This window comes from Polistes fuscatus, unplaced genomic scaffold, assembly GCF_010416935.1.
Source record: "Polistes fuscatus isolate 324 unplaced genomic scaffold, CU_Pfus_HIC Scaffold2, whole genome shotgun sequence".
In the NCBI taxonomy this organism is placed as follows: Eukaryota; Metazoa; Arthropoda; class Insecta; order Hymenoptera; family Vespidae; genus Polistes; species Polistes fuscatus.
The window spans coordinates 8,803,173-8,828,437 of record NW_025113096.1 but is presented as its reverse complement, the minus strand read 5'-3'; the positions used below and the strand labels follow the sequence as shown (position 1 = coordinate 8,828,437).

The window sequence follows — 25,265 nt, the reverse complement described above, 5'->3', positions numbered from 1 at the left end:
AAACAACGGATATACGAGTTGTATGATCTATCGAGGAAGTTGCTTGATATTTACAGTTAGCTGCTAACTCGAACTCTCACGGATTGTTTTCATTAGTGATTCTCCAGAACGTTCAAATTTTGTTTTATTCAAATTCTAGGATTTATTGAAATACGAAGAAGAAATATTTGTATCTATTTTCATTTTGTTTCTTATTTATTTATCTCAATGAAAAATAATACATATATAATATGTATATATATATGTATAATTGATGAAAAATTGTATAGATATCCTTTGCAATATATATCTTTATTTCATATAAATAATTTTATATCATTTTCAGTCAACACAAATTACAAACGTAACAATTTAAGAAAATGAGATGAAAAATCTAACAATAAGGTATACATGGAAAAAGAAGAAAAAACAATTGGATAACGGTACGAGATAATAGTCAATTAATTAATTTTATTATATCGTCGTAGAATTTGTTTTCCCTTCGAATAAATCTCGCTTTCGAAATACAATACATTCTCTCAAGGAAGAGAGAAAACATAATGGAGTGCGTGAAAAAGACGATGGAATATAATACTAAGCACCCGAAGGAGGCACCACCAAGAAGGAGGACGAAGAAGGAGAACGAAAGAGGTGGAGGCACAAGTTAGTATAAAAGGGTCGAACCACAGTATCTCGTCTGTTTCAATGCTCTCTACGAGTCGTGCGGTAGATCACACGTGTCATTGATCGGGACGATCATCCGCACACGCGACGTTCACGGCTTCCACATAAAGGAAGTTGAAAAGGTGGACTAGAAGGGAGAGTGAAAGAGAAATTAAATAAGAAAAGAGAGGTGAGTCCAACGGAATAAAGCAGTTCCATATAATTATCCTGGAAATTACTTCGATCGGGCGATGATAAGAAACTACATCAAAGATATACGAAAGGCAAAGTTTTTGGGGGTGGTTTGAATCAAGTGATATTGTGTGCACCGTCAAATAAAGTGAAACAGCGTATATACTTGATCTTTGTGAATAATATTATTAAATTTTAGATAGAGTATATATTATTAATTATGTAATTCAATGTTGTTGTATGTAATACTACAACAACGATGCCATTATTCGGCTATCAATTTTAATTTCGTGTGTAATTATCGTGCAAAGATACATTCTTTGTCAATGAGAGTCAGATGTTTATTAATGTATAGTAATCTATGATTTTTTTGCAGAATAATGAAACTAGTAGCAGTGCTTGCATTGCTATGCTGTCTTGCTATAGGAGCATTGGCATCACCAGTGCCGAAAATCAGCGATAGCAAAGCATCGATTTCGAATACTCTTGTCTCAGGAAGGCAAGCACAAGCACCACCGGTAGCTACAGATGATGATGATGACGACGATGACGACGATGATGACGTCGATTTAGATATTACAGGAGATGACGATGACGACGATGACGACGAAGATGATGACGACGACGATGATGACGATTACTTGGAGCGTTTCATCGAAGACATTTTAGGAGGTAAAATAAAACGAACCATCTATTAAATTTTTCAAGATGAAAAAATAAAAATAGCACATAATAATATTTCTGATATTTACTAATAATCTGATCTAAAATTCTGTACTGGAATGATGGTAAGAGAAACTTCACCGTTACGCAAACATCAGAAACTCACGCGGAATAGCATGCTCGATGGAGTCTGTCGAGTGTTCACGGCTCACATCAATAGTAACGGTACGAGGCGCATCGAACTTGTCCGAATTAACATACATCGACGGCGATCTCAACTCAGAAAGAATTTCTATGCGCTACTTTTTTTCTCATCGACCTACATTCGAGAAGTTGTTCTTAGGAAGCGCAAGCACGTTCGAATTTCGATCGTACGACAGTTGCACTAGTTTTTTTGCAGTTCGTGTAATTGAATAATGTTATATATCGATATTTTCTAGATAAAATAATCATTTTTTTTAGACAAAAATACGCGTGATTATCGCATGTAGGTCGACTATTTATATTTTTCTTATCTGATGTAATTTATGAGGTTAAGAAAACTTGTTTAATCGTAGGCGAGGAAGATGATGATGATGATGAGGAGGAAGTAAGTCAACCGGCTTCGCAAGTAACACCTGTAGCAGCCTCACCGATACAGTCAGCACCAGCACAATCACTACCAGTGGCAGTTCAAGCTGATTTGAATGCTGCTGTAGCATCCGTAGATAATACAGCTGAGGAAGCAGCCATTGGGGGTGAACCCACATCAGCCGACGGAGACGCTTACGATGAAGTTGATGAAACTGCGGACATTGTGCCAGAAGGTCAAGCTGTTAACCAAGAATCTGGACTTGAAGGTGCAGACTCTATTTGTGAATCCTGTCGTCCAGCCAGCTAATTCTCAAGCTGTTACGGCACAGGGTGACGACGACGACGATGACGACGACGACGATGACGACGACGTCGACCTCGATATAACGGAAGACGACGACGACGAAGACGACGAAGACGATGAAGATGACGACGACGATGACGACGACGACGACGACGAGGATGCCATTGCGGACATCACCAGCGCCAGACATGCACGTGAGTTCAAGGGCAAGACCAAGAAACACATTAGCAGACACAAGAATGCACGCTTATCGCGCAAACGACCTGTAGCATCTTCTTTTTCGGCTCGCTCGTCTTCCTCATTATCTAATACTTCTTCTTCCTCATCCTCTTTTTCTTCTTCAACAACTTCATCCTCTATCATTTCTCAACCATCAAGACGTTACGAATCATCCAACTTGTCTTCTCCATCTTCTTCTTCGACCATTTCGAGGAGCGTTTAAAATGACGCGAGGAAAATGAGCGAGTTTGTAGTGGCAAATGGGAAACATGTTTCACACAAATGTGTCTCGATATATCCGGTTTTCTCGATAAATCGAAATTAACGAAACAAAGTCATTTAGTTTTTATTCGAAGAGAAATATCGTTGAAATGCTCCGAACTTATCACGAACCGGTTCATATCACGATTATAAATTATCTGTTATTCTTGCTTCGATAAAATACGAAACACTTAGAAACACTTTTAGGAATAGTATTTATTTTTATTTATCGTCCATAAAATATTTTTCTCAAAATCATTCGCTTGTGAAGCGTCATGATACTCGCTTGTTCTTTGTTATTTTATGCCTTTTCTTTCCTTTTTTTTGAAGTGAAAACTTCTTTAGAATCGTTGTTTATTTATGGCTTTTTAAAAATTCCAACGTAGTGGGTACTGGGAGAAAGAATTTAAATGATTAATATGTAAATAAATACCAATATTTTAAGGTCGTAAAAGCGCTTTCTGCGTAGTTTCTTGCAGTAATATGAGACCAACAAAAAGGTGGAGGCGCCCTTGAATTTCACGCTTGTCATTTTAATGCACATTTCTCAGGACCTAAATCGGGTTTTTTACGACCATACGAATTACTTAAATTCATTACTTATGGTAAATGTGTGTTTATTAGTCATTAGTCATTATCGAATCGTGGAATATATTACGCTAAAGATAAACAAAAAAATTCATTCAGAACTGAAATGAATAGGGTTTAAATACTTTGCATTGGTGACGTCACGTCACGTACTTGTCTGATATTTTTCATAGATCAATTGACTTATAAATATATTTACAAATGAGATTGTGAAGAAGAGGGACAGCGATTCAATGATGCCATTAATCTGGATTGGAGAGAAAACAATATCGCCATATATCATGAAAAAGAATGTAACAACAAGAGAATTGTTGTTTTTTTACTATTGTTTAAGTATTTATCAATGATTAAAAATAGATTCATAAAAAAAGTGAAATCAATGATGGTATCTTCTATTCAATAATGCAAGCATATACACGATTATAATAATTCATAATCAAACTAAGTTTCTGTAGTAAGAAATATTGTTCAATTCTAAATAGCAAAATACACGATAATTTATTATTTTTACAAAATTGTGTGTCCCACCTTTTATTTCTTCACTGCCATCCGCATTTAAAAACAATTTAATAATAAGGAATAATCCTTTCTTTATGAAATCAAGAAATATGTTCATTTTCGAACATATTTCTGAGCTTATTAAAGCAATGCCATTATATTACGTGACGTGTCGAACCATCACTTTCATTTAATTTATATAAATCCTTATAATTCTAATTTAAGTTGCCGAAAATCTATGCTTGCCCTTTCGCACGTATGCAAAAATTCAGTATTCTTTTGAAAATTATATTGCTTATGTAGTAGTATTGTAGTGGGTGACTGGATTGTTGCTTGAAATTATTGCTTTATAATAATTTTTGTCTTTTTTTTTTTAACATGAATAGAAAATTACACATTTGATATTACTAATTACTCCTATTAATGACATATCTTCGAATGTAAATTTTACAATTAATTTAACAGCTAAAATCGATTCATAACAAGAAGCAAGCTTAATGAACCGGAAATTCGTGAAATTAATGAATAGCAAATTAGTCTAAAACGCAAGCAAACGTAGCCAATAGGAAAATGTTAACGTACGAAAAGTATCAAAGATTCATGACTAGTTATCGGGTTCACCAATTAACTTTCTACGTGATTCCGAAACTGAGTATAACAAAGGTGGGACCATATTGAAATTTTTTTCCAACTTTCACGAAGCAGCCCGATGACCTAAAAGAGAATCGGGTCAGTGACCCGGAGTATAACACTCTCTACCAAGACACACGATTGTCTGATTACGACCCTGACCCACACCTAGTCGCGGCTTCCTCGTCGCCATGTTTGTGCTACTTATTCGTTTTTTCCTCGAATGGAGAAAAAGATTATTTATATCGTATGCGTGTACGTTTCTCATGAGAGAAATGGCTACATCAATATTATTTGGTTTTATCGGATATGTCTCGAAAGTTAATATCACTAGCAATGTAACTTATCATAATTACCGTTAACGAGTAATACAAAAAGAGAATAAGACGCTAAAGATTAACGCGGTTGATCGTTAATAATCAAATGGACGTTTTGATGGATCTTTACAAATTACGTACCTACATCTCACATCGTTGAGGTGTTGCATGATCTCGAGGAATTGAGGGGTAAAAAGAAGGTCACTGATGAATAACTACGTCAATGTTAGTATAATACGTAAAAACGTTTGAATTTAAGACGGCCTTGAATAAATGGGGCCTCGTCGAATTTTTCTTTAATCTTGATCTCTTCGTTACGACGAGGTCGAAGAAAGTGACTTTATGTAGGTGCGACGACCGGGGAGAGTTTTTAAGCGGGCACAAGAAAGACGGACGAGTACACACTGTCGCGAGTAGATAGGTCGATAGGTGAATGAAAGAAGGGAGACCAGTTTAGTCTCCCCGAAGGACTCCGATTTACCGTTATACCCATCGACGATTCAACGATGCTCACTTCGAAGTAGGCTTCGATCGTCACCGTCACTTCCTTCCAAGGTAGCTAGAAGAGAATGTGCTGACGGTTTCCCTTCATTAAAAAGCAAGCCTGGTAGAAGAGCGTTCTCGCAATGCATTCGGCGGATATGCCTCTTTTCTGGTCAATGACCTCTAGAAATACTCCGGAAAGATGACCTCATAAAAGTACAGTCAAGGCCACCCTCTCGATACTTCTAACAACGTCCGCATTCCACTAAATTCTTTCACTATTCTCCATCGACCTTAACTCTTATGATTTCATTATGTTTCAGTATAAACATTTTGTATACGATTGAACATATTTTTGTTGAATACGTAACAAAATTAGACGTAACTATGACCGAAGTATTATAATGTGAAATTGATAAATCATTCAGATTGTTTCTTTTTATTTCAAATAAGTAAAGAAAATATTTTTGACACAAAATTTTAGATAATTTGGAGTCGGAACCCAGCAGCTATGTACCGGCCATCTATGTCGCGAAATACAATCACTTTGTGGACAACATCCTCGAAAGAATTAATAAAATTTTACGCACTAATTATGATCCAGTAACGGTCAAATTAACTAACACGAACTTGAACTCGAAGTCGAATAAAAAGAAAAACAAATCCAAAAGTAAGAAGAATAAAAATGGTTCGAAGAAAAGTGCTTCTGGATCAATCATGCACATCTCCGAAAATATAAATAACGAAGAGTCAAATGACGTACAGGTATCGTCTTTATCTTTAATAGAAACTTTCAGTTCTATTTTTATTTTTTATTTCTTTGAGAATAACTATGTTTATATAAAATTGATAAAATTGATCTTCTACTCAGAAAATGACAGATTCTCACAAAAACTCACCTATAGCTACAACTTTAATGGATATAGAACAACCAACAACTATGTCAACTCTTGAATCATATAACACTGCCATTGTACAAAATCGGATGAGAAATGGCAAAAGAAAATCATCTAATTCGCAAAATAAAAAATCTAATCGTAATAAAACGAAAAATCGAAACAAAACAAAAAATTCGACAAACAGTAGTAACAAAAGTAAGGTAAGTATTTTTAAAAATTTGTTCAACCTACTTGTTCGTCAATAAGGATTATAATAATATAAAAATGGCGTTATAATTTAGGCTAAAGCAAGAGCAATTTTATACGGGCTCGCCTCGCTTCAAAGATCAGGAGATGTTTCTGTAAATATGATGAGCGATCATACAACAATCAAAACAAAATTCACTTTGGGACCTTTAATACTCAAAGTCGAAAAAGAGTTTGGTAGAGCTGCAAAAAAAGAACTTAGAAGTGCTACTGCTACCACAGCAGGAATGTCTGGTAAATTAAGTCTTCGTGTGATGCACGGAGGTGCTGCCACGTTGCATTCTATTCGTGTTTTACAACCCAAACAGGTTAATATTTAAATTCATTTAATAATGATATATAAAAACAAAACTTAATTTAATTAATCTCAATAATTTTATTCTTAATTAGGTTCGCGTTGAAAGTGCGGACGATCATGATAGAACAAGAGAATTCGTTTGGAAAAGATCGTCTCATATTGCTCATTTAGTATCTCAAAAACTTTTAACAGCTACAAGGTCGATGTTACGACCTCCACCTGTCCCAGTACTTGCTGCTTAAATTGTTTTCGTACTTGATCCAAATGAAATCATTATATATGTAAGTGCCATGGATTCAATTCGTCATTTTGCGTTACTCCATTTTGTGGTACACGCTCTTTGTTTTTGAATCACGACTTAACCGATTCAAATCAATGAAAAATTATCTGCTTATTCTTTCTGTGCTCTTACTTAACAAAGAAAAAAACAAAGTATATTTTCAAAGAAGTTATTATTTTTTTGAAAAAATAACAAAAAGAAAGTATAAGTAATATGATTTCATTTTGGATCAACATTTATTTTCTAACGTCTATATGTACTTATTTATTTATTTATATTATTTATTTTAAATAGTGCCAATTTAAGATTGCAATTATTTTTAATATTACAAAAACTATTCCGGAGAATATATGTTTACGCAAAGAAATAAAAAATAGTAGACTAAAATAAAACTTAATTAATAAATTAAATTGTGCATTAAATCAAATAAAATATTAAGTGTGAACTTGTCAATGTCTCTTCTATTTACGTATATTAGTTCTATGATTTCTGGCAGTTTTCAGGGTATGAACAAGTTTCACATTTTTTACGTACTTCGACGTTTTTAAAGCATAACAAATCGATCGGTGATGGTTTATGTTCTTTGTCTCCTATCCAGTATTTTTTAATTGATGCAGGATCCTCACCTAAATCATATTGTAAATCCATTGCCTAAAGAAAATATATGAATAGGTTAAAAACTTCATTTTTCGTTAATTTATCTTTAACATAAAAATGTTTATATTTACATCAAATAATTGAAGCCAAGCTATATGAGAACAATGAACAACAAATGAGTAAACAGCTTTTTCAAGGTATACATCGTAAATTATTTCCATCGTCGAAGAAATGATTTCTTTTAAAATAGAATTTACAATGAAAGAATGATTTTCTTCTTCAAATATTTCCCGCCATTTAAATTCGGGTATTTGGAGAGAAACAATTGCTTGAAGCTCATTATAAAAAATTTCATTAGCTTTATTTAGTCCTCGCAAATTTTTATTTAATTTCTCTTTCATCATTATTTGTTTATTTATCTTAAATTAATAAATTTTCTGTTAATCAACTTAAAATTATAAACTTCCATGGTGATGAAATAACATAGATCTGACAATTGATTTCGTAATTCGTATCTTCCGTGTAATTAATTGGACGCGCGTTATTTCAAATTACAAAGAATGTTGTCCTTCTATCAGTTGTACGTTATCAATGAATGAGTGTTGTAATGAAAAAAATAAAATAAAATAAAAATAGTTTTTTCATTAGCGTCGTATGTTAAGAAAGATAAAATGTTATTCATGGAAACATTGCCAAAAGATATCAATGATTAAGTTATTTATTTATGTATTTATTTTAAAAATATTTATGTTAATTAAAATTATGTGTTACAAAATTTCTCAATAAGAGGATTTGTTTCAATCTTCGATATATACGATTCAAAACTTCGAGTTAGTGATACGTGTTTCATTGTATATCGAACTTTATTTCTTATTAACGAATGGTGCTGGATAAGGGTTTTACGCCGCAGCAGTGTTTTGTTCAAAGAAATGGAATTGTCAGATGATGGGAGAGGCATTAAAAACTTTGAAGATGCACGAATTAATGTAAACGAAGATTGTCGAATCTGTTTACAAAAGTCCAACGGAGCATGTCAACTTTTTCCAAACAACAAAGGCTTTTCTCAGAAACTAATGGCAATTGCTGGTGTGCAGGTTAGAATCGTTGCATCGTTAATTTAAATATGTTGATTTATTCTAAAACTACCTTCATTTATTTTTACTTATACACATTTTTTTTGCAAATTTCAAAAAGAGGAATATATCAAGTAGAGGTTAAAATTTAAAGTTTTATATGAAATCATTAGACAGTTAAATTAAAACCGCTAATATATAGGTAAGGTCTTTTAATTCTATCTTTTCTTTATTTGATGTGTGTTTGTGTGTGTGCGGCCTTTCGTAAATAAGTACGAGGCTTGTGTGTACTCAATAAAAATTGTATTATTTTATTTATATTTTTACAGTTATTAAATCCATAAGAGATTGATTAGATTTTAATTTAGAATGATGGAACAATAAAATATTTATACCAGAATAATGTATTCTTTAAATTTTATGTATTTATTGTTTTACATTAAACACATTCATTTCTTTTTAAATATATTTTACATATATATAATACATATATAAGAACATATATAATACATATATAGAAGATTAAAGCAACTTTGGGCAGGTAGAAGACAAATTAGTTATATATATATTAAATCAAGAAAAAGTTTCTTCTTATTTCGACACACAAATGAAACAAGTTTTTTTTTCATATTTTCAATAAAGTCTTCTCCAAATGGTTTAAAACTATTTTGTAGTCGATGTTTAGTTCTTTACCGATATCATGACTTTCTATGTCCAGGTCTTGCTTAAATTTATCCATTATTTCATCGACTTTTTCAATGATTCGTCGATCAAAGAAAGGTGCATCTTTAACATCTAAATTTCCAGATTGAAAACGCTTGAACTAGTTTTATACCACACATACAGATACTGCATCATGTTCTTAAATATTACACATTTTATTACCAGTTTATTACCACTTGGAAAAGGAAAAAACTTTACTTAAGGAAAAAACTTTTTCTTTAATCTAATATATTTAGAATCATAGTTTATTTGTAAAATATAATTACTTTATTTATTACAGGTAAAAGAAGGAGATGGATTGCCATCGGTAATATGTTTCGATTGTTCTCAACTTCTTGACATATCCTACAACTTTCGAAGTCAAATACAAAAGACAGATACAAAATTACGTGAAATATTGAAACTCGGATCATGTACAGCAAAAGATATTGAAAATGAATTGAAAGTAGAAGATCATTTTTCTAATATCATAGCAGATGCAATATTACAAAGAAAAGTTACAAATCATATTGGCAATGATAATAAAGATGGTGAGGATGATGATAATGGTAATAGAGAGTGCAGTAGTAATATCCATGAGCCATCTATACAAATTGATGTACAAAGTTTTCCTAATGATCAACATGATTTCGCTTCCGAAATAATTAATGATAATATAGATTCCAATGACAAGTGCAATTCAGTAATTGAACTAGAAAATAAACAAGAACCATACAAAGTTATAGAAAACATAAAATTACCTCAAAGTTGTGAAAGCATTACAAATAAGATAAATAGTGTAACATGTCATTCGTCTAATTTAATAACAGAAACAGAATGTATTAAAGAAGAATTGTTACGTGAAAAAAATGTATCAGAAAGTAATAATTCCATCGACCAAAGCACTGTAAGACAAGAACAAATATTCAAACTTGAAATAAAAAATGAGTTAGAAAAGTTAAACTATAATACACTTATAGAAAGTTCATCCAAAAGTATTAATATTCAAGAAGAAGGAAAACCTATCTATAATTGTAGTGATGATGAGGAAAAACCTTTAATTAGCAGAACTACAAGACAGAAATGTTCACAATGCATTAAATCATTTACTACACGTTTAGCTTTACAAAGACACATGAAAGTACATAAACATAAAGCAGAATTACGTTACGTTTGTTACATATGTGATAAACAATTTTCAAATATTACTAAATTAAAGAACCACATTAATAATAGACATCATGTACGTTTTAATAATAAGAAAAGAGAGAAAGAGAATAGTGACAATAAAGATGTACATTTAAAAGCAGGGGATATTGATAATAATTGTAATAATTCTATGGATAATACTAAAACTGAAAAAAAAAATTGTAAATTTATATGTAAAGTTTGTTCCAAGCAATTTACATATCAAAAATCTTTTTTGACACATGCTAAAAGTCATCCAGAATACAATCCTGAAGATTTAAATGATTTTTCTAGTGAAACTGGAACCCAGTTGAATGAAATCAAAAATAAATCTGTACTAAAACAAAATGAATCAGACGATGGAAATAATGACGACGTTGATGATATTGATAACGACGATGACAATGATAATGATAATTTACCAATGGAGAGTCCTCAATGTACACAATGTGGAAAATTATTTGCAACCAAAAGAAATCTTAAAAGGCATATTTCTACTCACAGTGGTTTGAAATACAATTGTTCGACTTGTGGAAAAGTCTTTTCAAGAATAGATAAATTAAAAGACCACGAACAATCAAAGCATAAGGATGAAATATTTGGAAACTCAGAAGAAGAGAATGAAGATGACACAGATAATGAAAATAAAGTTAATGATGGTTCTAATGAACGAAAAAAGGTAATATTAAAAGTAAATTATTCCTGTGAAAGTTAATTACAATATTTATATGGTTAATAATAAGAAATATAAGCAGATCTCTTTACATAATTATCTCATTGAAATTAATTTGATACCTAATTGTTTACAGGGTAGGCATAATAGACCACATAAATGTGCTCTCTGTCCAAAAGCATTTGCTCAACAGCAATCTTTAGCTAATCATATAGAAAGACATAAACGTACTAAAGATAGTCAAAAGCGATTTTTGTGCGAAGTTTGTAGCAAATGTTTTGCTCAAAGTGGTTCACTGGTTGCTCATATGCGTACTCATACTGGCATTAAACCATATGTATGTAATGTTTGCAGTAGAGCTTTCACTAAAAGCACATATCTGCAATTACATTCAAGGACTCATAGCGGAGAAAAGCCTTATATTTGTCAATATTGTAGTAGAGCATTTGCACGTGCCAATACTTTAGCCAGGCATATAACGATGCACACGGGAGAAGCTAAATATCACTGCCAGATTTGTACTAAGTCTTTCAGACGATTAACTTCTTTAAATGAACACACATACACGCATACTGGTCAAAGACCATATGCATGTAAAATATGTACAAAAAGATACAACAATGCAGGTTCTTTGTATGCACATACAAAAAAATGTAAAGCTCAGCAATTGTCTAACTCTACAACAACTTTTACTGTTTCAATGGATAATACATTGCAACAAAGTAGTGGACCCACATCACAGGTTTTAATCTATTCTCAAAGAAAATTATTAGAGGATGCTACTGTTGGTCAAATAACACCAACTCCGCAATACATGATTGCTAATGTACATAATCAAAAAGCCTTATCTACAAATATTATGCAACCATTTACGGTTGAGGATCCAAATGTATGTACAGTCAATTCTAAACAGTTTAAAAATTCCTATTATTCTATATATCCAAATGTATAAGATACTCTACTAAGGTATACTTAGTAAAAATTGTATAATTATATATCAATCTAACGAATCATCTATTTTTAAGATGTGAATAAAAATTAAAGTCTGATTGTAGAACATTAGAATGCAGCAGTATTTGACAAAAGAAACGAAGACTTATTAAAGTGTTAAGAAATTAAGATTATCAACTAGATCAATAATAATTGATTGAATAAGATTCAAGTTTTAAAATATTAATAGAAATTCAGGTTTACGTACCCAGTCATAATAAAATGAAATAAATCTTTCTAACATTTTCAAAATGTTGTATATTGAATTTTGGAAAATTTCAGCTTGCGTTCACTACAAATTTTAAATCATCCGCGCTTACATCGATACTTTAAATTACATGTCATAAAGTAACAATATAGTTCAACCATAAGCAGAATTCTTTTTAGCATTACATATGGTTTTTCTATATTTTCTTTTTTTTCCTGTAGGTACATAGATACACACACAAATACACACAAGGGCGTGCATAAATACAAATAGACAATTTTTAATTTTAAACTTATTAAAAAATTTCTAATTAGGATTTAAAAAAGGCTTATTATTAAAATAAATTATTTATTTAAATGTATATTTTTTTGATTCACGTATTCATAAATAAAAGATGTTTATTGGAGATTAGAAAATATTAGAACTTCCTCGAATGAGGAATGTTTTATTTTTTAGTACTTTTAACAGGTCCAATAATATTAGTTACTATTTATTTTCATTGAATTCATGAAATATAGCCTTAAAATAGAACGAATACGACAAAATTGTAGTAGCTTCGGGAAATATTCTGGAACGCCATCTTGCCTCATAACTGCTAAATTGTTATTCAGTGAATGCGCTTGTCATAAGTGGATTGTGTTATTTTCTTCTCTATTTGAGTTGTAATTCTGTCATTGCGTTAAATTTTAAGTAATCGAAAAGGTGAGGGAATGCGAACACTGCAATAAAAAAAATAGTTCGTTATGCAAGTTAATAAGAAAATTTTTTGCTTGCTCACGCACGAATGACAAAGGCTGTGGCATATCATGGAACGTAGAGTTCGTTCTTTGATGCAGCCTATTCTAATCTTTTCTAAATCTTTCATTTAACAATAGTGATAGACTATAAGTCCTCATAAAGAAATTAATAATTTTCTTTATGAGGCATCATTTTTGTTGTTGTTATATATTAGATATCAGTATTCGTTTGAAATGTAATTTTGTTATTCGGAAAAAATCAGAAACATTCGGGGAGTAAATCTGGCATCTCATAAATCATCTAGTAAATTCGAATAGAGACAAGAAATAAATCGTGTTTCAGTCTACGGTCATGCACGAATAATAGTGTATAGCAGACTATTGTGCGCGAACGATGACGTTTTTTCTTGAAGAAGTACGCATAGAGGATTGTTTCCTGTTTGTATGACGTTTGCTGCTTTCATAAGTCTATTGGATCAACACTAATTACGGTAGTAGCAGCCGAACGAAGTATTGAAACACGCGAGTGACACTTTATAGTGACAGGTTGTAAAGAGAAGAACCCTTTTTTTTTTATTTGATACTAAATACGTTCTACGTTAATATTTCAGGTATAGCATTATAACCTTCAAATGTAGGTAAACGTAAAAATTGCTTAACGAAAAATACGTATATATCTATTTAATTCTATTACGAATACTACAATCTTTTTTGTCTATTTTGTATTGATTTTGAGTATTTTATTATATCATTCATTTGTTTTTCTCAATTCGTGACACATTTTATCATTATTTTGAATTATTTATTTCTTTTTATTCACTCTATAAAACAACAATCAATACTTACATGGTTCGATATTTATAATACTGTTAGTTTAATCGTGAAACCTTGCATTAGATCTCAACTCTAGTCCAATGTAATTTTATATTTTTTTTCCAAGAGTTATATACACACATAACTTCATTCTTAAAAAGGTTTAAATTTAACAAATATATACGTACATTTAATTAGTAAAATACTTTTATTAAAGCTTATATTAAAAAAGAATATCTATTTAATAAACATCTAAAAATAGTTTTAAGGTCCAGTTCGTATACTTAACGATGATAAAAGTATTTCTTAACTGACTTAGCTGCAACAAAATAAATTTATATTATGTTCTATTAAGTGTAATGTTAATAAAATTATATTTTAGGCATTTTCTACAATATAATTTTTTGTTGCATGTATTAAAAAAATATAATTTTTCAATGATTTTTTATTACATATATATATATGATGATGATAATATTCATTCACGAGGTAGTTTAAAAGATAAGATAAGATGGAAACAACTGTAACTCATAAGTGATAAAAAATTTGTCTTATTTCAGAAAGGGAGCAGTTTTATAACGGAACAGTCTAATTTAATTATCCTATCAATGTAAGTAAATTCTTAATTACAAAAATAATAGTTTGAATGTAAGTTAGTTAGTTTCTCCATAATAAAAACAGGGGCTGGTGATATACTGATTTATTTTCTATCTCTACTAAATATACAATCTATCAAGGAATTAAGTAAGTTTTCATGCTCTTAAAACATAAGTTGAAAAGCTTTCGTATTGGTAAACAGTTTACAAAATTAAATGTTATTACGTGTATAGTCGAAATTTGAATATTTTTACAAAATTTATCTGTACTTATATATATCATTTGTAATATATTTATATATAAATTGGTCTATCTAAGTATATAATTTTATCTAAAATTCTGACTGCGTGAATAACATGATATAACTTATACGATTGCTATAACATTAATAAAATTATATCGGTGACAATTGTGGCAATTTAATTTTGATTGTATGTCTTAAAAATTACTAGAACAAAATTAAACATTTTTATGATAAGTGGTATACAATACTACATTTGCATAATCGCTTCAAATGTTATTCCAAATATTTAACATTTATTGAAAACTACAATATGTGTATATATCTATATATACACAATTTCTTGTAAATTTATTGTTATGCAAAAGAAAATTTCTAATTATTCTTTTGTTGATCAGTAGAGATAGCAAAAATGGTCCTGTTTGATTATTTATAAATGTATTCTATTTATTTCATTATAATGAGAGAAATATTTACTTATGTTAGAGTATTGTTATAGCATGTGTCATATTTTATTATAATGTATTAAGTATTTTTTAAAAATATATTTTACCTATATTTATTTAATTATACTTTAGTATTATAGTGGAGAGATTATGTATGTAGTACAAACAAATCTATCTGACCAGTTGATACGTATTTCTATTGAATGTAGATGATATATTTTATATAAAATAAAGCCAGAGTGTATATACCTGCAGCTATAATTTACACTTAATATATTAATAAACATAGGATGTGCCTATTTAAACATTTGCAAAATTTAATGCTAATAGGAATAAGTAATACAAAATGCAGTTTCTTAAAAAGAAACCAAATTCTTCTTTATTTGTATATTATTTCTTTTTTCTAATGCTTTTTTCAGGAAATGCACGATCATAAAGAGTATATTTGTTCAATATATATATATTTCTCATTATTATACTTATTTTTATTTATGATGTTCAGTATAATGGAGTAGGAGACATTTAAATTAATTTGCAATATTTATTTGCATAATAATTATTTCTTATTTAAAATCAAAGATACGGATATATTATTATTTCTTCAAGTGTTTAAATATGGAATAACATTGGATTGCTTGTGAAATACAATTTATGTATTAAATAATGTCATATTTATTTACGAAGTCATCTGATAGTTTAGGGTTTTATTCTGATTTGGAGAATATTGGGAGTTTTCTATATTTCTGGACAAGACGTAGTTTCATCAACACCAGCGGCGAAACTTGACATGCCAACAATGGCTATGCAAAAGGTAAATTTTTGAAACAGTTTTAACCATTGATTTAACAAGTGTTCGCACTTTAACAATCAGTGCAATATGAATTTAAATAATTAGTAAAAATATATCTGAAATATTTTTAGCTTATTATAAATGCTCATATGAATAATAAACAATGATATTTATACTTTATTTGTTAAAAGTATTTGACAAGGTATTGTGATCTGTTTTCTAATGTCCAGTATATAATTATGATGTTATATGATAAATAATAAGAGTAGATAATTAATCTATAAATTATGCAAGTTACTATTGCATTGAATATTATTTCTATGTAAAAGGATTATAATAATATTGATCTGGTTACTAATTATTAAGTTTTTCGAATGAAAGCTGTTTAATAAGGCATTATTTAAAAAATATTGTATGACAATTACTATATTTATCGACACATATTAAACATAAATAAATAAACATATATTAGATATAGTTTTAGTTTTATTTGTTATGTTTTTGTATTATTTCGTATCTGATATAGAAATTATTTTGTAAAACTATTTTAAGCTTATTATATTTAAAAATCTCCTAAAATTTATTTTTAATTTGCCTATCTTACTCCTAACTGAACTAAGTTGTTATAAAAATATGTTGAACAAATGTAACTTCAATTGTATAATATTATGTAGGTGGTAATGCTTTATATAACCTTAATTTTGTAAGGTATAAATATTTTAATTAATTTTAAGCTTAATTTTTTTTTACTTATCAGCATGGCTTTTATATATAACAAATGTCTATATTTATTGTCAACAGTTTTATATCTTTTTACAAATTGTTTGTGCATATTTAATATAATCACAGCCTTCTTTATTTTACAAAATATATGTATATACATGTATAATTCGCATAACTTTTATATACATATATAATAATATTTTTATATATATTTCATAGATTATATTTTCATTTTATTTATATTAAATTGTTTTTTAATTCTAGTCCTATATAAATTTGTATCTAGATTTACAGCATATAACTACCACTTATTTACAAATTCATGAAGATGTAATAATAAGTGTAGGCTATTCGAAAAATCATAAATTTTATTATTAATTACTAAGCAATAATACTAATTTTTAGATGAGAAGACAAGGCCAAGATGTCATGCAAATGAACTTAGCTGGTATTAGGCGAGATATTGTAAATCTTGCTCATAATTATAGCAGTGCACAGGTAATTTGTTGCCTTTATCTTACTTTTCTTAATATTGAATAGTTAATGTTATATCGTGTCAACAGATTAGTTGTTAATTACTTTACAGAAAGCTGTAAGAAAAGCTACCAGTAATGATCCTTGGGGTCCAAGTAGTACTCTTATGGCAGAAATAGCTGATTTGACATATAATGTTGTGGCCTTTACTGAAATTATGCAAATGTTATGGAAAAGACTTAATGACCATGGTAAAAATTGGAGACATGTTTACAAAGCTTTGGTACTTTTAGAGTATCTTATAAAAACTGGTACAGAAAAAGTTGCACAACAATGTAAGGAAAATATTTTTGCCATTCAAACGTTGAAAGGTAATCATACAAAAAACGATTATTATATAGTTATTTAGTTCAACTTTATTAATTTTGTTTTTATATTTGAATAATTGATAATTTTATATATTTTATTAAAAGATTTCCAACATATGGAAGGACATAAAGATCAAGGTATTAATGTGCGAGAGAAAGCAAAACAGTTAGTGGCCTTATTAAAAGATGATGAAAGATTAAAAAATGAAAGAGCTAGAGCATTGAAGGCCAAAGAGAGATTTGCTCAAACAGTTAGTGGTTTTGGAAGTGATGGTTTAGATACAATGTCACCTGTAAGCAGCGATGTAAGTTTCACTTAAAGTTAAATTATTATGATTTTACAATGATAAATAAATAAATAAACAAATAAATGTATAATAATACATTGTTTCAGTTTCAAGATTGGGAGCCTTGTAATTTGACCGAATCAGCATCACGACGTAAGAGGAAATTTGTATTAGTCATAAATTATATTTTTAAATCAATTTTGTTGAATTTAAAGTAAATTTTATTAAAGAAGTTTTCAAAGGATTGTTATAGATATTTTTCTTCTTTATTAAATTTCATAAAAGATAAAAAATTTATTAAATTCTATACATATCTCTAACAAAATTTGGATATCTCTAAAATAGCTGAATTAGAAGCAGCTAGACCGCAAACAGTGGGCGAAGAAGAACTACAACTGCAGCTAGCACTTGCTATGTCAAGAGAAGAAGCAGAACAAGAGGAACAACGACGGCGAAGTGATGACGTTCGATTACAATTAGCACTAAGTCAAAGCCAGCAGGATTTCAAGTATGTGTAAATAATCTATTAAATGTTTATGTGTTGTATATGAGAAAGAAAATATTTTATAAAATAACATACGTCATTTTTAGAGCACCACAAACTGAAAAGCAAAGTCATATGCTTGATTTACTAGATGTAAATCTAGGCGAAGCTAGCGGCTCTTCTGCGCAGAATGATCCTTGGAGTATTCCGGTTACAGCTCCACCTCCAAGACCTCAGGTATTTTATTATATTATACATACTGTAATACTATAAAGCACTATTCATTTATTTAAAAAGAAAAGTGATATTTATTAAAGTTAAGTTTCCCGGATAAGTTTGTTCTTTTAAGTTGAATTATGTTTGATTGTGGTAAAGAGCCAAGTAATTGCTTCCTATTTCATAAAAATTTTATGTATATAGTTTATTTATTATTTAAATACATTAACTTGAGTTCATGTTATATATGTATATATCTTTATTGCATGGTAATGCAAATCACTTAATTTTTGCATGTTGCACATCAGTCCTTGGATTTGTCTCAATTTCGTAAATGTAAGGTACGTTTTACGAAAATAAATAGACTGATGTAGTAGATTTTAATACATAAAAAAAATAAAAAATAAATAAAAGAATAAAAAAAAAGATTATTATTTGTTTTCATTTAATTTTATAGACTCAAAATGATCCTTGGAGTATACCAACAACAAGCAATAATTCACCTGCAATAGATCCATGGGCTCCTGTCACATCTCAAAAGCAGGGTAAATTTTTAATAATATATATATATATTAATTTTTATTTTATATTTATATTATTGATTAGCTATCATGATTATTCATTTTAGCTGTTGTTAACGATCCATGGAAAGCACCTGCTCCATCTCCATCAGCAGTAGTTACTCCTCGCTCGGCAGATCCTTGGTCGCCAGCACCAACTGCTAATGAACCTGAGGCATCTAAAATTGAAGTAATACTTCATTACTTTTTAATTATCATATAGAAAACAGTATTATTTTATTAAATAACTATAAAATGATATTTAGGTTCGCCAAGATAAAATATTATCTTCATCTCCAACCTTCAATAACCCAACTTTAACACAAAATATTGGTTTTACGGCGCAATCACCACAAAACATCGGTTTTAATTTATCAAATCCCGCAAATGCTGCCTTCGGTACTATGAGCAACGGCTTTAAGGATCCTGGCTCTACTTTTAGCAATTTTCCTTCTCAAACTCATGGTAGTTCGGCTACAAGTCCATTGAGCGAGCTTGATGAATTTGATGTAATCAGTCAGAGGAACAAACTTGGAGGTGGTTCACAAACTACAAACAATGGTAATTATATAATTATATTATTGACATTGTAAATAATTTTCACATTTTCGTAATGTATGACATATATTTCAGGGACTACATTATCTTCAGATCCATTTGATTTAAGTGGTATAGGTGAATCTTTACCTCAGAGCACTGGTGCAATTAAAAAGACGCCACAATCCTTTCTTGGTGAAAATTCTGCTCTTGTAAACTTGGATAATCTTGTCAGCACTTCTACAATTAAAACAGTTACTCCAACACCAACAGGTAATACCATATTTGAACAATGTGAATAATAATTCACGAACGTGTTCCTTTAAAAGTATTCCTAATATTGCTTTAATTATAATGCATACACAAATATCCTTTCAGGTAATTGAAATCATGAAAAATTAATATTTTACTTCATAACACATTCTATGTCTGCAAAATAGCATTTCATTGGAACTAAATTCGTGAGTATTAACAAACTGACGAATGATCGCACGAGTGCATGATTCAAGTTTGTTATCATGTCAATATGAGTTTACTATGTTTGCATTTTTATGATTTATACAATTTTGTAGATGAAAACTTTCGCGAATTTAAATTTCCTTGGGTTTTTAAGAATTTAATTTATTTTGTAATCGAACGATAATCGATAATTTGTTTGCATGCATTTTTTATGAAACTAATGTTTTATTTATCATGTAAAACTAATTTATATTAGCAGACTTGAAAGTGTTATAAATATTAATTGATACTACAAAGCACATTGATAATATTTAAAATTATTAATAAAAAGCTAATATGTAATGCTTCAAATTCTATACTTATCAATCTTAACTCTGTAGTAAATGTTAGTATCATAGGAATCTATCATATTTTATATATTTGTATTAATATCTTATATATTCATCTAATATGATCTAATTACAGTGCCCGTATCATATTCAGCGAATCCATTTGCGACAACAGCAGCATCATCTCATGCTCCAACTAACCAGATTCGACAGGACCCTTGGGCTGTAAATACTAATGCTAAAGCTAATCCATTTTTATCGTAGCCTGATGAAAATTATTGAAAAGTTAGCTGAAACCGCTATTACTACAGCGAATATAATAGTATTTGAGATTTTATTAGTAACCCTGTACGGTATAAGTTTAAATTTAGAGTAAATTATGATTTGAGTTGCAGATGCAGAATATAGAAGGAGCGAGTAATAAAAACAATTTTATTGTTAATAATTGAAGCTATTATCATGTTATCAAAATGTTTTAAGTAAAAAAACTAATTATAAAAAAATTTTTATTATTACTGTTTATATTTATTCATAATGCTTTCCATAGCATTTCATATAACTAACTAACTTAGTTATAAATGATTTTATTGCGGCTATATCATTTGATATACTATTTCACAAAATATTTTGAGTCGTAGAAAAAACAAAATATAACATTTTAGCTTGAAACGCTTAAAAGCTCCCAAGGTAACAACTAGATTTTATACATACTCTTTTCATATATAGAATATTTTTTAAGTATGAATCCATTCTCAGACAAAGATTGCTCACCGATATATTCTTTCGGTAAAGATGTAAAATAATAATGATATCGAGATCATTTCATTTATTTTGTATTTATATACGTGTTTTCTATAGTAAATGAGATCGTGAGACTGTAATCGTAATTTGCAAAAATAGATTATATCGAACAGGGTTCAGTTTAAGCCAGTCTTGAATATTATATGGATTATGATCTACAAAATTCATATTATGGCTTGCTTTTTAGCAATAAGAAAAATCAAGAATACAAATAGTGCCTGTGTTAAAAAGATGTGTGCGCATTTGTTGTTAAATATGATGAGCCGTGTGCTAATAATTTTGTACAATTTCTAATACTTTACACAGTACATGTTACAAATAATCGAATGATCATCATGTTCTGTAATCGTGGTAATATAAATCGGTTTTTATATTTTCCAACTTTATACACCTTAATTATTGACTAAATATACACATAAAATATACTGTTTATGATTTTAATATGATGATAATGGCATACATCTGTTTTGTGCAAAGTAGTTTTACAAAAATTAAAATTAATTACTGCTATTAAAAGTAAAACGTTTCAGCAACCAGTTGCAGATGATTATTAAATTGTCAGGCAATTTTATAACGGCAAAAATTTGCAAATTTGTTAAGATGAGAGTATATATATTTATTCATTTATTTGTCTTACGATGTGATGCAATTTGCGTTTTCTTATGTATTAAAATATTTACTGTTGTACCTTAATTCATGTAAAACAAATTATAAGTATGTTATGCTATACCGTTCCACGATCAAATTTTTTTTCTTAAAAGCTCTGTGTTAATATTATCATTAATATTAATGTGAAAGTTTTTTTTAATACTTAATCTCATGTGTTTTTGCAGAAGAATTTGCTGAGTTGCATTAACCCTTTGCGGACTGAGCACTTTTGACCATTTCGTTCCAGCTGGTCTGCACAGATTTCACTAGTCGCTTATCCGTTTGGTAGCGTTTAGTTTGGAAAACATTTGAAGATGTCGAGCCACACTCGACATAGGACGCGCCAGAACGAAAAGCGATGTCGAGTCACACTCGACATAGGACGCGCTAGAACGAAAAGCGATGTCGAGTCACACTCGACATAGGACCGCAAAGGGTTAAAAATATATTATTTATTTTTCTTATAATAATATAGTTGCGTCACAATAATATATAGTGAATTCAATATTGTTATTTAATTTTAATAAGAGATAAAATGTGAAAATGTTCTTATTAATATCTGTATATAGTTATAGATTGTTTTTCTCTTTTATGATATTAATTGAATATTAATTCAATATACTTTTAAAGATGGCATTCCTCCTTTGTGTGAACTTGGCATTTCTTTTTCAAAAACTACAATAAGACATTTTCGGATTTTTACACAAAGATACATATTTTTATTAAAACTGTATATTATAAATTGGCAAAGTATAATACTAATTACAAAATTACATTATAAGTGACTTATTTTAAATAAGTCAGAAATATTTGCATGTTGCACAGACTTCTGACTGTTAATTAAATAATGTTGTGCTATTCAATATTAAGTAAGTCAATAATTTTTAATAGTTCCGTGCAGTTTTAAACGAATTTGCTTGTACCATAGAATTTGTATATTTAATATATATTTTTTCAGAAGTTCGCTAGAAAAGATGAAGTATTTGGAAAATGCTCTAAAAATTATTTGTTGGAATAAAAAATAAAGAATACGATTCTTTTTATACAATATTCAATGTTTTGTATTGAATAGGCTTGCTTTGATTATTACATTTATATATCTATTTTATATAGTAATAAGATAATTTACATTTCTTCATATTTATGATAATATTTGATATGAAAAGTATTTATGTCATTCTTGCTATATCAAACAATTTGAATATAACTTCATTTTTTATGCGAACACTGGATTACTTTTCAGTTTTAGAGCTACTGTAAGTTCAAATAACTTCAAAGAAAACTTATTAAAAAAATATATATTATATATATTTTTTAGTAGATTATTATATTATTAATACTATAAAATGAATAAATGTAAAAATTTTTAAGTTTTCTCAATAAATATATAATTTCAACTTTTTTCCTATTTTCTTCACAAAAAATTTCTATGCAATTTTTAACAAGAACTTCATTTTTCCATGTCAATTTAATTTAACAATAATATGTTATATATTTGTATAATATTAAATAAAATAAAAACCTAATACATCCGCAATATCATAATACTTTAGGTAACTTTTATAAATTCATTATAAGTATTATTTTTTTTGTAAACAATTTATATGAAGTCAATAAACAGATATAATTCTGTTTTATATTGCACAAATAAAATATTTTAAAGAGAAGCTTCCACAGAAGAATTTGTTATTGGTGGCAGAAAATGAGATTTTACTTGGCTATGTAATTGTGCTACTTCAGGATCTTCTCGTTCTAACTTTCTAATTAATTGAGCAAATTGTACAGTACCTATATACAAGAATAAGATAAATAACATATTTATATATTATCTATTATTAGTCAATACTTTTGACAACAAACCTTCTCGTCCTTCTAAAAATCCATAATTTTTAATAACGTCCATTTGTATTTGAACTACAATTGGAAAAACAAACTGCATCATTTTTAACATTTCATTGCCAGAATTCTCTTTTACTTCTGCAATTTTTTGAATATTTTGTGGTGCATTTAAAGCTGCTAAAATATCAGTCAATGCAGCTGCAATAAAAAATTAACAAATAAAACATTAAAATATTTGTATTATCAAAATTAGTTATAATATTTAAATACCTTTAGCAGTTTCTACTGTGAAATCAGATATACTTGTCATCGTGAAAAATTAACCAATATGTTTCATATATTCTATACTTCCTAAATAAACATTTACAATTCACTGTATAAATAATAGCAAAGAAGTAAATATCCTTATAAACTGTTTTCCGAGAAAATAAGCTACTAACACGTACAACTTTGATGTACTTCTGTATTCTTTGGTACAGGTCGTACAGGTAATGTGAGAAATTATCTACAGTCGGCAACAATGTTCAGTTTGATAATGGCATATTAACGACCTCTATATTTAGATTTTTACATTCATTTTACCAGTTTTTTTCTAAATTAAAAAATCTGTAAAATATTATGCTATATTTTTTTCATTTAATTGTTCAATTATTTGCTTATTCTTTGTAATCCTAAACATTAAGCTAAATTAATATTTTAAAAACATAAATGCAATATTATATATAACAATTTAGAAGAGAGATTTAATTATAATTTATTGATTCGAGTATAAATTTTAAAAATTTTCACTTCTTTTTCCCTCTTTTATTCTTCAAAAGGTTATTTGTATTTTTAAATTAAAATGTTCATTGATTTTTTATAATTTATAAATTGATACAAAATAATATATATGTGAGTAATATTATATTATAGTGTATATATAATATAAAGATTACTTACCAATAAATATTCTGCAAAATACATGTGTATATGTGTTGATCCTGTAGTTTTGTTGTACAAGTAAAACAAGAATTGCATTAATATTGAATTTGATTGAAGATAATACATATTTAAAAATGATATATATTTTTGTTATTTATAGGTATTCCATATGATTTATGCATACATAAAAAATATATACATAATATAGATGCACATGCTATGCTAGTTAATTGCAGCACTGAACGACCTCATTTCTTTGCATACGGATTCTATCGCAAGTAGTACTCGAATCGGTGACAAATAAAGAATTTTGAAGAGAATGAATTTTTCTACATTTTATTCAAATTTAATTTAATTTTAAAAGTAAAATATGAAAAAATATGTTTGATTTAATCATTCTTTTCTAAATTCATAATAATATAACGGTAAAGTATATAATATTTAACCTTGCATGTTTTAATAATACATTTT

General features: G+C 28.8%; 4 protein-coding genes and 1 long non-coding RNA gene across 14 annotated transcripts; 3 read left to right on the top strand and 2 right to left on the bottom strand.

The window, feature by feature from the left end:
* Nucleotides 1–262: 262 nt before the first annotated feature.
* LOC122516546 (uncharacterized ENTR1 family protein-like) lies at nt 263–7,233 on the top strand. Its single transcript, XM_043634444.1, is given in 8 exon segments — nt 263–832; nt 1,211–1,506; nt 2,055–2,356; nt 2,358–2,568; nt 5,855–6,135; nt 6,242–6,469; nt 6,551–6,823; nt 6,906–7,233. Coding segments are annotated over 7 exon segments (1,737 nt in total). The 5' UTR covers nt 263–832; nt 1,211–1,214; the 3' UTR covers nt 7,056–7,233.
* A 297-nt stretch (nt 7,234–7,530) lies between these two features.
* On the bottom strand, nt 7,531–8,006 carry LOC122516548. The gene is made up of 2 exons (XR_006303598.1): nt 7,822–8,006; nt 7,531–7,744 (listed from the first exon to the last, which is right to left on the bottom strand). It is a non-coding gene; the product is annotated as an uncharacterized LOC122516548 (long non-coding RNA).
* A 480-nt stretch (nt 8,007–8,486) lies between these two features.
* LOC122516544 (zinc finger protein 568-like) lies at nt 8,487–12,693 on the top strand. Its single transcript, XM_043634432.1, has 3 exons — nt 8,487–8,784; nt 9,767–11,332; nt 11,463–12,693. Exons 1-3 carry the CDS (start codon nt 8,620–8,622, stop codon nt 12,276–12,278), a joined length of 2,547 nt encoding a protein of 848 aa, XP_043490367.1. The 5' UTR covers nt 8,487–8,619; the 3' UTR covers nt 12,279–12,693.
* Nucleotides 12,694–13,070: 377 nt separating this feature from the next.
* Nucleotides 13,071–21,030, top strand: LOC122516545 (epsin-2). 10 transcript variants are annotated; one of them, XM_043634435.1, is made up of 16 exons: nt 13,072–13,226; nt 13,605–13,872; nt 14,635–14,684; nt 16,054–16,169; nt 17,277–17,369; nt 17,458–17,716; nt 17,819–18,018; nt 18,108–18,153; nt 18,346–18,508; nt 18,592–18,721; nt 19,009–19,041; nt 19,158–19,245; nt 19,329–19,450; nt 19,527–19,821; nt 19,894–20,070; nt 20,722–21,030. In XM_043634435.1, exons 4-16 carry the CDS (start codon nt 16,146–16,148, stop codon nt 20,847–20,849), a joined length of 1,758 nt encoding a protein of 585 aa, XP_043490370.1. In that variant the 5' UTR covers nt 13,072–13,226; nt 13,605–13,872; nt 14,635–14,684; nt 16,054–16,145; the 3' UTR covers nt 20,850–21,030. The 10 variants fall into 10 exon arrangements, with proteins under 10 accessions (XP_043490374.1, XP_043490372.1, XP_043490373.1 ...); XM_043634442.1 differs by lacking the exon at nt 13,605–13,872 and adding an exon at nt 20,238–20,258 and having other exon boundaries at nt 20,722–20,810; XM_043634439.1 differs by lacking the exon at nt 16,054–16,169 and having other exon boundaries at nt 13,071–13,226; nt 13,605–13,807.
* Nucleotides 21,031–23,405: 2,375 nt separating this feature from the next.
* LOC122516547 (protein C10) lies at nt 23,406–24,418 on the bottom strand. The gene is made up of 3 exons (XM_043634445.1): nt 24,144–24,418; nt 23,895–24,071; nt 23,406–23,822 (listed from the first exon to the last, which is right to left on the bottom strand). The coding sequence occupies exons 1-3, from the start codon at nt 24,181–24,183 to the stop codon at nt 23,692–23,694; spliced, it is 348 nt and encodes a 115-aa protein (XP_043490380.1). The 5' UTR covers nt 24,184–24,418; the 3' UTR covers nt 23,406–23,691.
* Nucleotides 24,419–25,265: the final 847 nt, after the last annotated feature.

What these genes read in the sequence shown, in the direction of transcription:
- LOC122516547 (XM_043634445.1), bottom strand. Translation starts at nt 24,183, where the DNA reads ATGACAAGTATATCTGATTTCACAGTAGAAACTGCTAAAG. An exon ending in CACAGTAGAAACTGCTAAAG is followed by an intron (nt 24,072 to 24,143) that starts GTATTTAAATAT and finishes TTTTTATTGCAG; the next exon opens with CTGCATTGACTGATATTTTA. An exon ending in ATTTTTAGAAGGACGAGAAG is followed by an intron (nt 23,823 to 23,894) that starts GTTTGTTGTCAA and finishes TCTTGTATATAG; the next exon opens with GTACTGTACAATTTGCTCAA.
- LOC122516545 (XM_043634434.1), top strand. Translation starts at nt 16,146, where the DNA reads ATGCCAACAATGGCTATGCAAAAG. An exon ending in TGCCATTCAAACGTTGAAAG is followed by an intron (nt 17,717 to 17,818) that starts GTAATCATACAA and finishes TTTTATTAAAAG; the next exon opens with ATTTCCAACATATGGAAGGA. An exon ending in TGTCACATCTCAAAAGCAGG is followed by an intron (nt 19,246 to 19,328) that starts GTAAATTTTTAA and finishes TATTCATTTTAG; the next exon opens with CTGTTGTTAACGATCCATGG.
- LOC122516544 (XM_043634432.1), top strand. Translation starts at nt 8,620, where the DNA reads ATGGAATTGTCAGATGATGGGAGAGGCATTAAAAACTTTGAAGATGCA. An exon ending in TGGCAATTGCTGGTGTGCAG is followed by an intron (nt 8,785 to 9,766) that starts GTTAGAATCGTT and finishes TATTTATTACAG; the next exon opens with GTAAAAGAAGGAGATGGATT. An exon ending in GTTCTAATGAACGAAAAAAG is followed by an intron (nt 11,333 to 11,462) that starts GTAATATTAAAA and finishes AATTGTTTACAG; the next exon opens with GGTAGGCATAATAGACCACA.